We start from the raw sequence: 13,003 nt of genomic DNA on the forward strand, positions 1-13,003 counted from the left end.
CCCAGCATGCCTGGGACAGACCGTCTGCTCGTGTCTGGACACCTCCCGCTGCAGTGGCGGGAGATGGCACCGCCTCTTGGTGCTCACAGGTTTAAACAGATTTTAACAAAAAGTCAGACAACTTGGGCATCTGTTATTCCCCTTCTAGACCTTCTGCTTCTTTTATCACTGTAAGGAATGATGCGTAGAAATGCGATTTCTTACTCCAGTGATTCCATGTACCATCGTCTTCAGAGGGACAGGGAAGAAAATGACCTGTGACAGGGAGCGTCTTTCACGAATTGCAGTCCCCAGCTGCTCTCTTAGGATGGTGAATCCTGAACAGAGTCCTTGCTGAGTAGGGTCAAGAGTGTGAAAATCAACCGGGAGATGCTGAGAGGGAGCTCCCGGGCTTCCCTGAGCAGAGAGCGAGGGTCCTGGGGTGGGGGGCTGGAGGGGAGAAGCGATAGGGACAGAGAAAGGGCAGGGCTGACGTGGGGAGCCAAGGGGGCTGTGGCACACGATGTATGGTGCATAATGTTACCTTCTCTTGTCTCCCCATAATCAGCGTTGTGCAGCTGGATCTGGTAGTTTGAGAGTTGTAATCAATTGCTGGAATTCTGTTTCAAAATAGACAAGAGGAATGGTTGCTGGAAGGGCCCAGCATTGGGTTATATAACAAAAGAATGTTGTGTTTTAGAGGAGGCGATATAGGCCCTGGCGCACCGGCCATGTGGCCTCCATGAACACTCATCACCTTACCCAGAATGGGCTCGTTAGGGGCTGTCTCCCCACACTGTACCAGGAGCTCCCCTGGGGCCCTTCTCACATCTGGGACCCCAGGGCCTCGCAGTGCTGCTTTGCTGAGCGGGCCTAACTCCTCCCAATTCATTGTCAAGTGTCAGTTGGACTTATATTTATTTAAGACCTACCTGGGACCAAGTTCTATGGCAACATGGGGAAGAGAGAAATGCTGAAGACGCAGGCTTTGCCCACTCGGAGCTCACAGTAATAGATTGCTTCTGTGGAACTGTAAGCGGAATGAAAGAGGGGAGTGACCGTGACTTGAGAGCCTAAGGGACGGTGTGTGTGGTGGGGAGGCTTCTGGGAGAGAACAATCTGAGCAGAAGGGAGAAGACAGAGGAAAGAGTGCTGCAGGTAGAGACCGGCATGGACCACCCACCAGGTGGGAACCAGCCCTGAAGCACCAATGACAGGCAGGGAGGGGGGGGCACTGAGAGGCCCATGGGCTTTGTGTGCCAGCTAAGAGCTCGGATCTCATTCTACAGGGTGGTGGTAGTCCTCAAGAGAAAGGGGGTGGCCAGAGCAAGAGAGCAGAGCCTCTAGTCCCTGGCCAGGATGGGTGGGTTTGAATTTTCAACATGGAGCCTGTGTTTGGCTTGGAAAAGTGAATTCAGAATTAAAATTTTATATTTGATAGATGTAAAAAGAATATCTGTCACTTTTGTAATGCAATCTAAATTAGATCAAACTTTGGCTAGAGGTGTAGGACTCAGAGGAAAAAATGGTAAAGGAATATTGCCCCAAGCGATGGGAGCCACTGATAGTGTTTAGTAGGGCACTGACAGGCATGGGCCATATTTGCATTCTTATTTTTTTATTTATTGATTTTAGAAAGAAAGAGAAAGGAAGAGAGAGAGAGAGAGAAACATTGATTTGTTGTTCCTCTTATTTATTCATTCATTGGTTGATTATTGCATATGCCCTAACCTGGACTCAAACGGCAAACTTGGCATATCGGAATGACACTCCAACCAGCTGAGCTGCCTGGCCAGGACCCATATTAGCATTTTTAGAGCAGCGACTCTAGCTACTGATTGGATGAGGATATGAGAGAAGAAAGACTGGGCAGAGACTATGAAAGGGATGGAGAGATGTGGGCTTGATTCAGGGTGTCTCTCTGGACAGGGAGATATTTAGGACACAAAACCAGAGAACCCAGTGATGGTGAGTGTGCTGGGTGAGAAGAGGGAGGAGTCAAGGCTGACTTCAGGGACCCTAGGTTGGGTGATTGGCGGAGTGGTGGGCAGAGAGGAGGAGCTGGCTAGGGAAGGGTGGCTCTGGGGTGGGGTTGGCCACAGGCTGATTTCAAGGTGGCCGTGAGACATCCAGGTGAGCAAAGGCCCCTAAGCCTGTGACTTATCCAGGTTTATAGTCTAGTGGATAGCAACTAGAATTGGAACCCCATACTCTAACTCTTCCACCTCCCAGCCCCACTGAGAGCAGGGAGCCGGCAGAGGAGCCTTGCCTTCCGGGAGGTGTCAGGCGCCCTGGCGGCTGATGTGGTTGTTCTCACTGTATGGAGTGCCCTCCCCTTGCTTCTCAGCTCTGCCACAGGGCCTGGTGGCTGGAAGCTGGCACAAGCTAGGTTCTGGAAGCACATGCTGGGGAAACCAAAGGCTAATGGGGAGTGATGCTGGCTTCGATACCACAGCAGGTGCAGGATCAGAGGGATGACAGGCCAGAGTCCCCAGAGGCTCACCTAGGGTGGCAGCTTTGTCTGTGTTGCTGGACCATCCCGAGTGGCCCTGGTATCAGGCCTCTTTCTTGTCCTTCCCCACATTAAGACTTGCTGATCCGGTGCCTGTCCTGATACTGCTCAGCTTGACTCTGCAAGCAGAGATTTGGTACTGCAGGAGAATGTTTCACAAATAACACATTTGCCTTCAATAGCTCTTGGGCTGTTTTCATTTTAATCGGGATAACCCCATAAGCCAAGGAATGAAGCTCTAACAGTGGAATTTGAACACTGAGGAGATTGGGATGGGAATTGTTGTGTACTGTGTGTACTTACCTGAGGGTATGATGTCTATCTTCTTACATGAGTGGTACAAGTCACTTCTGGGGGCAGAGGTGAATTCTTTCAGCGGATCTAAGAAATAGCTCAGACTCTGAAAATTCAAACTGTAGCAAGTTAAGGGACAAACCTCACACCTCTGTGGCAAGGGCTATTGGGAAAGGGAGGAAGCTGGTGCTTCAGGTAAAACACCTTACCTGGCTGTAGGATTGTTCCTAGGTAGAATCAGCGACCACCCATCCAAAGAATAGCATCCAGAGGTATGTCAGCAAACCCCACCCTGGAGGCAGCCAGCCCTGGAAAGGAGGGCTCCCATGTTGGTGGGCATTGAATAGACATAGCATTAAGTGGTGTCTGTGACCCTGTTCTAACTAAAAATAAAACCAACAAAACAAGAGCTGCAGCTGCCGCTGACATGCAGAGCATGGAGAATAGCTTTTGGAGATCTCTAAGTCCCTAACAAGAGGCGTGAGCGTCAGGAATGGCTTCAGGGGCCACCGAGGCACTGACATGCTGAGCCCTGGGTGCCTCAGGCACACATATCTACCAAGACAATTCTCCTTGCCCCTCACTGGTTGGATAAGCCTTTCCAGATGCTCTGCCCTGGGCAGCAGTGGGTCAGGGATGCCTGACGGTAGGCAGGACAGGCAGGCCTGGCCCCCACGCCATGGTGGGGGTGAGGACGGGCCAGAGGGGCTGTAGCCCTGGATGAGACAAACATCTATGGTCAGAACAATAGTGTCCCAAGTGAAAATGCACAACAATCACTTGCCTTTAAAATTTTTTTTTTCCAATGATCAACACTTTGAAGACTTGGATTCCCAGGAGTTTTGGAGCAGTAAGTCGACCTTGTTTTTTAGATACAGCAACTTACTATTCCTCCTTCAGTAGTACTTTATAACCTGCTATGCAGGTGTTAGCTGGGATCCTTTCTTCCCCGTGCATTGTACAGGAAATCGTTTTTAAATCTACCAATTCCTGGCCTGGGCAACACCAAAACCCTCCCACTTGCCTGGGGTATGATATTCTTCAGGCTTCTTTTGTCTCTTGGGCTGCATCCAAAAATCACTCGCAGGCATGTGTGAGTTTGGTGGCTGTCAGGGAAGTACTGGGTGGGTGTGAGGAAGGCTCATCTCCCTCTGGTCCAGCAGCCGCCAGCCCCTCTGCGCTCGCATTCCCCTCCAGCCCCTCTGGGCCTCCCTGGAAATCCCAGCTAAGGGCTTTTCCACTTCCTCTCTCTGAAGGGAATTTTGATCTCAATTATAAGGATAATAAAGCCTTTTAAAAAACCATTTTATAGACATAATTTGCTTTTAAAATATAATTTATTTCAAGTTCATTATAAAGAATTTCTCAGCAGTCCTTAAAATAAATCCATACCTAATGGTGCAAAGTAGGGTGCAAGCATCATGGTGGTGCAGACCAGGCCCTGATGGTTGTCATCTTTGTGTTTTCCAGTTTCCGCCCAGATGTTTGAAATCCCGTAGATGTGGATGGTGTCCCCGAGAGCGGAGCAGGGTACACAGGCTGAGCACTGAAAAGAGGCAGCTGGACACCAGGCTGGTCCCGTTTCCTGGTAATCAGTCGGTGGCTTTGGGTGGTGATGAGGGTGGGGCACACTTTTTAGTGGGATCTATTTCACCAGCATGGGCTTTCAGACACTCAAGTCATTGTAAGAACTCCCCCAATCATGCTCACTCAAGAGCTGCCCTGGAGTCTGATGGACCTTAGGGGTCACTGTCCAACCCTCTAGCCAGGGCGGAAGCCCCTCTACAGCTTTCAGAGTCACCCAGAGAAGAGAGAGCTCACCACCGAGAAGGCATCCTGTCTGATCTTCCCGTAACCAGGCACTTCCGGCTGGTGGCAAGTTCGCCCTCGCCCTCAGCTAGAGTCTGCTTGCCTGCAGCAACCACTGGCTTTCTGGTTCTGGCTCCTGAGGCTCTAAGGAATCAGCCTAACCCCTTTTCCACACAGAAGCCCAACAGATATTTGGGGACGGCTGGGGTGGAGGAGTGCTGGTTCTGGAGCCAGAGACAGTCCTGGTTGAAATCCAGGCTCCACGATTATCTCTGTGATCTTGGACAATTTAGTGAATCTCTCTGATTCAGTTTCTTGATCTGTAAAACTGGTAACGTCTGTCTCAGATTGGTCCTGGAAATGAAAATAAATCATGAATAGAAGTTGCCTGGTGCTGTTTTGTCACCAATTCTCTGACACCCACCATGTGTCCTACAATTCAGTTCAGTTCTGACACTACCCAGAGTCAAAAGGCACATGCTGCTCTCCTCTGAGCCTCGGCCTCCTGCTCACGCTTTCCTATGATCTCCAGGTTGCCGTGTTCTCACTGGTTGGAGAACGAGGCATCCCCATCAGTCTTTTCTACATGCTCTTCTTTTTGTTCATATAGCTCAAGACTGAATTATTTGTTGGACTAAAACATATAATTACAGTTATTTAGTGTGCACCTGTTTACAATTGAATCATAAGCCTCTCATTACTCGAGTTCTTAATGGTAAGATGATTCTAGCCTCTAAATGACACATAATAAGAGTAAATGCTTAATAGCACTCGCTATGCACCAGGCACTGTTTCAAGTGTGTACGTCATATACATTAACTAATCTACTCCTCAGATCAACATGAAGAAGTAGTCAAGAGTTGCAATCTCTATTTTATATGTGGGGAAATTGAAACACAAACAGGTTAGATAATTTGCCCAAGATCACACAGCTTGTAACTGACACAGCTGAAATTTGAACTCATTGTCTTGCTCGAGAGTCCGTGTTTTTAACCACTAGGCCGCTCTGCACACAACTTCGATCGCCTAGGGAACATTTTGAAAAGGGAAGGAAGGAGCATAAAAGGATGGCTTCTGTTGTCATGGTGAGAGAGTCAGGCTTTCTTCTGGTGCTGAGCTCTAAGAAGCGAAGGCAGGCTTGGGGGGACATGGTGATGTGGACTCCTGTCCATCAGGCCCAGAAACTCTTTGTACCCGGTGCTCAGGAGGTGGAGAGCTGCTTCAGAGCCTTCTCAGACCCATTCCTTGGAAGTGCAGCCACTCCAAAAGGAAGCCAAGAAAATCATCCTTTTCCTGCCTGGATGGAAAGGATTCAGACCAAGAAGGCTCAGTACCAGACTGTGCTGATCAAAAACCCTAGTTCTGGAGAAGCTGAGATTTCAGGCTGTTATGGAGCTTGTGGGACTTGGAGTCATAAGGAACACAGGGATCTCCAGGCTCACATCCAATGTACCCATTGGTGGAGTGGGGGAGGAGTTGCTTGTTGCTATTTCAAAAAGGATTTGAGGCTGTGAAAGTGTCGAGGAGTACTAAAAGGGGTGGGGTGCAGTGGCCGAGCTTCTGGAAGAATTTTGGTCTGCAGCACTGTCTGCCCAGAAGAATTGATTGGGTGATGACTGCATGTTTGCATGGCTCTGATGCATTCCTATTATGTTTGACCTTGCAATCTCTCTCTCTCTCTTTAAACTTAAGAGAGGAAGGGAGATAGACAGACTCTGACATGCACTCCGACTGGGATCCACCTAGCGACCCCCACCTGGGGCCAATGCTCTGCACATATGGGGCCATGCATCCAACCAGGCTGTTTTTAACACCTGAGGGGGAAGCTCCATGGAGCCATCCTCAGCACCCGGGGCTGATGTGCTAAAACCAGTTGAGCCATGCCTGTAGGAGGGGAAGAGAGAGAAGGGGAGGGGAGGAGTGAAGAAGTAGAAGCAGATGGTGGCTTCTGCTGTGTAACCTGACTGGGAATTGAGCCTGGGACATCCACACACTGGGCCAACAGTCTACCACTGAGCCAACCAGCCAGGGCACAATCTCTTCTTATTCCCCAAGTTTCAGGGTTGAGGCTAGGTGGGAGTATAATGGAATTGAAGGATTCTTAACTTACCCCATAACTTGGGGTTGACTTGAACCCAAAAGGAAACTGTCAGTAGGTCATTTGTGTTCTTGGCAGATGTTTCTCTTCTGGTATTTGGCTTGAGGGACAGGCACTGGGAGCAGGGGAATTCAGGAAGGAGGTCCCTGGCTCCAGGAAACCTGCATCCTCCATCGTTCTGTCTTTTCTACATGAATTGGTCTCTCTCTATATAGTGTCAGAGCTAGAAAGGGCCCCAGAGGTCATTTTGTTCACATCCTCATTTAGGGATGGACGAAGTGAGATCCAAAGAGGGAAATAACTTGCCCAAGTTCATGCTGCTAGAGAATGACAGAATCAGGGCAAAATTGCAGACTCTGCCTGCTAGTCCTGAGCTAAATCCACCTGCAACATTTCTGGTGGACTCATTTACTCTTTCTTCACTTAGCTGAAGAATCTGGCTTTAAATGTTAAGGAGTACAGCCTCAACCATTCTAGCAACCTGACAATTACGTTTCAACATATTTCTTTAGAGAACAGTTTTGTTTGATTTTGGCTGCTGCTTCCAGTCTCCCTCCTTCCTCCTCCATCCCGTGGACATGACTGGTAAGGGTGGTGCTGGTAAGGGGATATCTGATGAGGGCTTTCGTAAGGAGATGACTAATTAGTGAAAGAATTAAGATCAGAGGTCATGGTTTGGTAAACTTGCAAAGTGGGATTTAGTGGTATTGGAGTACTCCTCCTGTTCCAGGTCAAGTGTATGAAGGCAGGTGGTGGGTGGTGTGGGAGGAGGAGTCCCAAACAACCACAGGAAGGGCCACCCGGAACTAGTGTTAGAAACATGAGGCTTTGTGCCATCTTCAGCAGGCTTGCTAGAAATGGCCAATACCTGGAATGCACAACTACCATTACACACTACCACCATTAACATCTAACTAGTAGTATTTCAACCCTGGCTCACCTATTAGAATCTTTATGTCCAGGTCACACCCCAGACCAATAACATTAAAATATTTTATGTCAGTTTTTAAAGTTCCCTAGGTGGTTCCAATGTGCAGTCAAGGTTAGGACCAATGCTCTAGGCCAAAGGTGCAGGCCGTCAGCTGATTTTTGAGAGACCCTGTGCATGTACCTTCCCCTGAACTTGCTATATGCCCTTCCCCAAAAGGGAAGAATGAAGGCTAAGGTGTGGGCTGACGGAATCAGGCAGAGGGATAGGACAGATCAGGAGCACCAGGCAGGAGCAGTCGTGTTCAGAGAGCACTCTACCTCCTCGTGGAAGGGGAGTCCTTGGAAGTGAACTGAGGGAGGGGCAGGTTAAGGATGAAAGCCAGGTGTCCCAGTCTCATGGAGTGCTCTTTTGTTAGGATCTCCCTACTGCTGTTCAAAAGCTAATTACTGTTCAACAAGACACTTGCCTTCCTGTGCTGAGAAGGTGATCAGCCAACAAGGAGAAGGCTAGAGCCCTGTAAGGCCCCCCGCTGGGTGTAGAAGGGGGTAACCCAGATTTGAGGGCCCAGCAGTGCTGACACAGAGGGAGTCTGGCCCCGTGGCCCCAGCCCCACAGCTGGGAAGTAGAGGTTGGAACTGCAGCCTGGTTCCTCTGGATCCAGTGTGGCAACAGGAAACATTCCCTCATCCATCGCTCAGGCATTTTAAAAAGGGTGTTTGAGTAGAAAAAATGTGTCTTTTCCCCCCTGCCCAACTTTCCAAAGGCGGCCCCCGTCTTCACTCAGGGACCAGGTCTGGATGGGTGGGACCCTGGGCCCCCGGGTGCCCTTCAAACAGTGTTTACTCTTTTGTTCTCTCTCAATAGTGACTTATTATGACTTCAGAGAGACTAATTTTTCATTAACGAAAGTTGCAGACCTTTTTTAAATTTGGAATTAGAATCCGATTCTGCATTGTAACACATTGGATAGGCTCAGGATCACCAGTCATTCCCTTACAGAGGCCAGAGCAAGTCAGAGTTGTGCAGAAAAGCATTGTGCAAAGCGTTCCCACCTTTTTTGCATTCCCGCTCTCTTTTCAGGTTCCTTTTGTGAATTTGCCACTAAAGTTTGTTTTAGGAGGCTTCTTAGAGGCTTGACGTGTTAGATGCAGTACGAATTCCCAGTAAGTAGCTTTATTCTGTGTAAGATATGCACACAGAAATCCTCAAAAAGGTCTGCGGGTCATGCTGGCCCTGGGGGAATTGTCCACTTCTACCAGAGGGTGGCCTGGCGGGTTAGTCAGTAAGGGGTGGTGGACAACTGAGCCAGTGCCATATTTTTCATTTAGTCCGATGATGCATTAGCGCCCCCTATAGGTCCGCAGCTGTTGGCGCCCTGCCCTTGAACCCACAGCTCCTCTTATCACCTCCAGGAGTAGCCTCATCCCCCTGTGAATATACAATCTCTCTGCTTTGGGACACGTGTACCCCGACTGGGAGCTCCAACCTGTCCACCCCCTCATCCCTTCTCTGCAGGGCTCCAGGAGTGGATTGTAAATCCACCAGAACAATGAGTGAGGAGACTGTCCCCGATGCGGCCTCCCCACCGCCCCCACAGGCGCAGCAGTACTTGGACCGCTTCTCTGAGGACGACCCTGAATATTTGCGCCTTCGCAACCGCGCAGCGGACCTGAGGCAGGACTTCAACCTGATGGAGCAGAAGAAGCGCGTCACCATGATCCTGCAAAGCCCAGTGAGTGGTGTCTGACCCAGGCGGGGACAGAAGGGGACAGAAGGGGTTGCGCTGATTCTTCTGGGTGAACCTGCAAGATGACTCCCCTTTCGCTTGCTCAGGATCCTAGCAATTTTAAGCCAGCTCAACGAGGCAAGGGTGTTTGATTTACTCTAGTCACTTGGTGGTTGGCAAAATTTGGTTTATGTGCAGGTAGTATGGCCTGGTGGTGGAAGCAGGTGGGTCTGAGAGACAAGAGCCCCACTTCAGTTTCCAGTGACCCTTTTGAGCCTCAGTTTCCATCCAGTCTTCCTTCTTCACCAAAAGCTGTTAACAATGAACAAATTTGTGTAAACCAGAGGCCAGCAGAGGGTGCCACATGGAAGGTTTGGAAGTCCCTTTCCTGAACACCAGAAAGAACTCACTGTTGGAGCAGTAAGGCTGGCATGCATGGGGCAGGGGTGAAGAGACCCTCCCTGGAAGCCCCAGGAAGTGGGGGGGGCGAGTGGAGGGTTCAGGGGGTTATGGGCCAGAGGCCAGGAAAGGGAGAGCAAGTCAGGATCACCCTACCAAAGCTCTAGACAAGGTTAGTTGGTGCCAGCCTGGCATGGACACACAGCTCATTCTTGAGTTGAGGACCGAATGTGAGCCTAATGGCTCACTGAAGTAGGAGGGTGGTGTATGCCTTTGGGCAGGGCGGAGGAAGAGCAAGGGAGCCTGAGGACAGTAGAGCTGAGGGGTCCTCAAGAAACAGTGCACCGTTCTAAGGGCTGGGAAGCTCAGGGATGGAGCCGGTATCTCCAGGTGCTTGCCAGGATGGGCTCTGCCTCAGCCCCCGCTGTGGTTTGGGAGCCAGAGTGCCACATGGGTCACATGTGACCCTAGCTGAGAGCACACAGCGAATGCTCAGGCTTCACAGAGGAGCGCTGAGGGAGAGCCTGAGGTCTTGGTGACAGGTGACACTGTGTTGGGGAGCCGAAGGAATATGGCAGGTGCTAAAAGCATAACCGTGATGGAAAAAACGCCAGAGTGTGACTTGGAGGGATGGCAAGTGTGGGAAAAGAAGTGGCAGAGTTAGTACCAACCCAAGTTTCCGGCCTGAAAGTATGGGACTTCTCAGGCAGCAGATGGCGATGGGAGGAGTTAGTTCAGGCTGCTCTTCTTTTATAGATGCACCAGCATCTAAGCAGCTCTGTTTCCTCCTGAGTACTCCCTACTGCCACCTGGTGGACAGGCATGTTTTGTATATTCATAGCCTGATGGTCTGAAAAGCCAGGCTTAGAATAATGGGGCATCAAAAGTGGAGGAGACCACAGAGGTCATCAAATCCTTCTGAAACTGAGGAAACTGAGGCCAAGAAGAGCCATTGGCACGGCTAGTGGACAGGGAAGATGGCATACTTTTAAAATTCAGTTCTGCGTTTTAAAATGTCTCAATGACTAAAGTGATGTCCTGCCGTGTCTGATGAGGGAGGGGTCTTGACTATCGCTTAGTCACAGAAAGGACCTAGAATCCTGAGTACTGACAACAGGGCAAAGGGAGCAGGATCCAGTCCCAGCATCCCCTTGTTGCTCCCCATAGCAGTTTGGAGAGGCTCCTAAAATCCCAGTGGAATTACCCAATGTCCTCTGGGGCCCACGGATCCAAAATGTGGCCCTGGCTTAGCTGACCTGGGGTGGAGTAGACACTTGGAAGAGGGGCCCTTGGGCTCCTGCATGAGATGCACTGGGGGGACCAGGGCCTCTGGGCCTGCTTTTAGTCTTTCAGGGAGGAGCTGGAAGGCCTCATCCAGGAGCAGATGAAGAAGGGGAACAATTCTTCCAACATCTGGGCCCTGCGGCAGATTGCGGACTTCATGGCCAGCACCTCCCACGCAGTCTTCCCAACATCTTCCATGAGTATGTAGGGAGCTGGGGAGCTGCCAGGAGCAGAGGGTGGGGGAATTGGGGTGGAAAAGAGAGGACGGAGTAGCGAGAAGCAGATTGGTTGCCAGGCTACGGGTAAGAGCTGCAGTTGCATTAGTAGACCTGGGGAAGCTGAGCAGCAGCCAGAGCGGTACCTGGCTCTGCTTCAGATGCTGCCATGATTTAAAGATCCACAGGAGAATCATTCCTGATGTCCAGAAATAGGAGGGAAAGGAGTTGTGGTGACTCAAAGGAGAACCTGTTTCTGGTTCTGCTGGGGGAAGGTACAGGATAACAGCTGCTCTAAGAGTCAGGGCAGCCTATATAGGAATCTCCCCTTCCCCCCACCTCATCAGTGGGTTAATGTGAAGAGAAGAGCTTTGAAACTAAGGTTCCTTGCACGGCCTTTGCGTGAAGGCCCAGGAGTGGAGAGTGAGGATTCTGCTCCCCGATAACTTTAGTTCTGTGTACAGAACCGAAGAAACATCTTTCTGTGCTAGCAGCATCCCCTGCCTCTGGCTGCTCCTCCCTTAATCCCCTAGAGTCACTGCCTGGGAGATGAAGGGGGGATGGGAGGAGCCACCGAAGCCAGTGTCTCCAGGTCCTAACAGAATCCAGCCTGACTATAGACTGGGGCCCACAGCCCCCAGGGCTGGGCATGAACCCGTCTTCCTGGGCTCAGAAACTCTGCCTACAACCTTTAAGAAACAAACATCAAAAACACTTCCCCTCTACAAGATGAATAATACATGGAAAAATTTGAAAATATTCAAGAAAGGGAAGTTGCTGTACTGTGTTCTTACAACAAAGAAACTACTATTATCACTATTTGATATGTATCATTTCAGCATTTTTCTCTTCATGTATATAGATTATGCGAACAAAAATTACATTATCCATACACATTTAATAGCCTTAACATGTGTTGACTAATTTTCACAAAATAAGTTATGTTTTATAATATAATTTTGAGTAGATGTATGCTATTCTATGGCATATCTAAATATGCCATCATTTAATCAATTTTTCATTTTTTGGGATGTTTATATTTCCAACTTTTTGCTTTTATGAGCAACAATATAATAAACTACCTTATAAATAAATCCGATTACATCTGTGATTATTTTCTTTTTCTTTTTCTTTTTTAATTTTTCCAATGTTAGAAGCAGGGAGGCAGTCAGACTCCCGCATGCGCTGACTGGGATCCACCTGGCATGCCCACCAGGTGGCGATGCTCTGCCCATCTGGGGCGTTACTCCATTGTGGCTAGTTGTTGCTGGAGCCATTCTAGCACCTTAGGCAGAGACTATGGAGCCATCTTCATTGCCTGGGCCAACTTTGCTCCAATGGAGCCTTGGCTGCAGGAGAGGAAGAGAAAGAGAGAGAGAGAGAGAGAGAGAGAGAGAGAGAGAGAGGGAGGGAGGGAGAGAGGAGAGAGGAGAGAGGAGAGGGGGAAGAGGGGAGAGGGAGATGGGCGCTTTTCCTGTGTGCCCTGGCTGGGAATTGAACCCTGGACTTCCACATGCCGGGCCTATGCTCTACCACTGAGCCAACTGGCCAGAGCCTGTGACTATTTTCTTAACATAAATTACTAGAAGTAGAATTGCTAGATTGAAGTATGTGCCTGTTTTATAGACTTTAATGTATAATGTCAAATTACCCCGGAGAGAGATGGGACCAATTTACACTCCCAGCAGCCGTGCACTAGAGTGCCCATTTAATGTACCCTGATGCATAGTGTGTATTACGATTTGTTTAATCCTTG

The 13,003-nt window shown here is 49.5% G+C and overlaps 1 protein-coding gene across 2 annotated transcripts in view; it reads left to right on the forward strand.

Annotated features, from left to right (window-relative positions):
- ADD2 (adducin 2) overlaps positions 1 to 13,003 on the forward strand; it is a 114,830-nt gene that overhangs the window by 57,773 nt on the left and 44,054 nt on the right. For both annotated transcript variants that reach the window (XM_066378039.1, XM_066378040.1), the window contains exons 2-4: positions 4,256 to 4,373; positions 9,139 to 9,355; positions 11,094 to 11,232. In XM_066378039.1, the coding sequence (XP_066234136.1) occupies positions 9,173 to 9,355; positions 11,094 to 11,232 (322 nt within the window). In that variant the 5' untranslated portion in view covers positions 4,256 to 4,373; positions 9,139 to 9,172. The remainder of the gene's footprint in view (positions 1 to 4,255; positions 4,374 to 9,138; positions 9,356 to 11,093; positions 11,233 to 13,003) is intronic.

The sequence above is a fragment of the Saccopteryx leptura genome, chromosome 3 (assembly GCF_036850995.1).
Source record: "Saccopteryx leptura isolate mSacLep1 chromosome 3, mSacLep1_pri_phased_curated, whole genome shotgun sequence".
Lineage (NCBI taxonomy): Eukaryota > Metazoa > Chordata > Mammalia > Chiroptera > Emballonuridae > Saccopteryx > Saccopteryx leptura.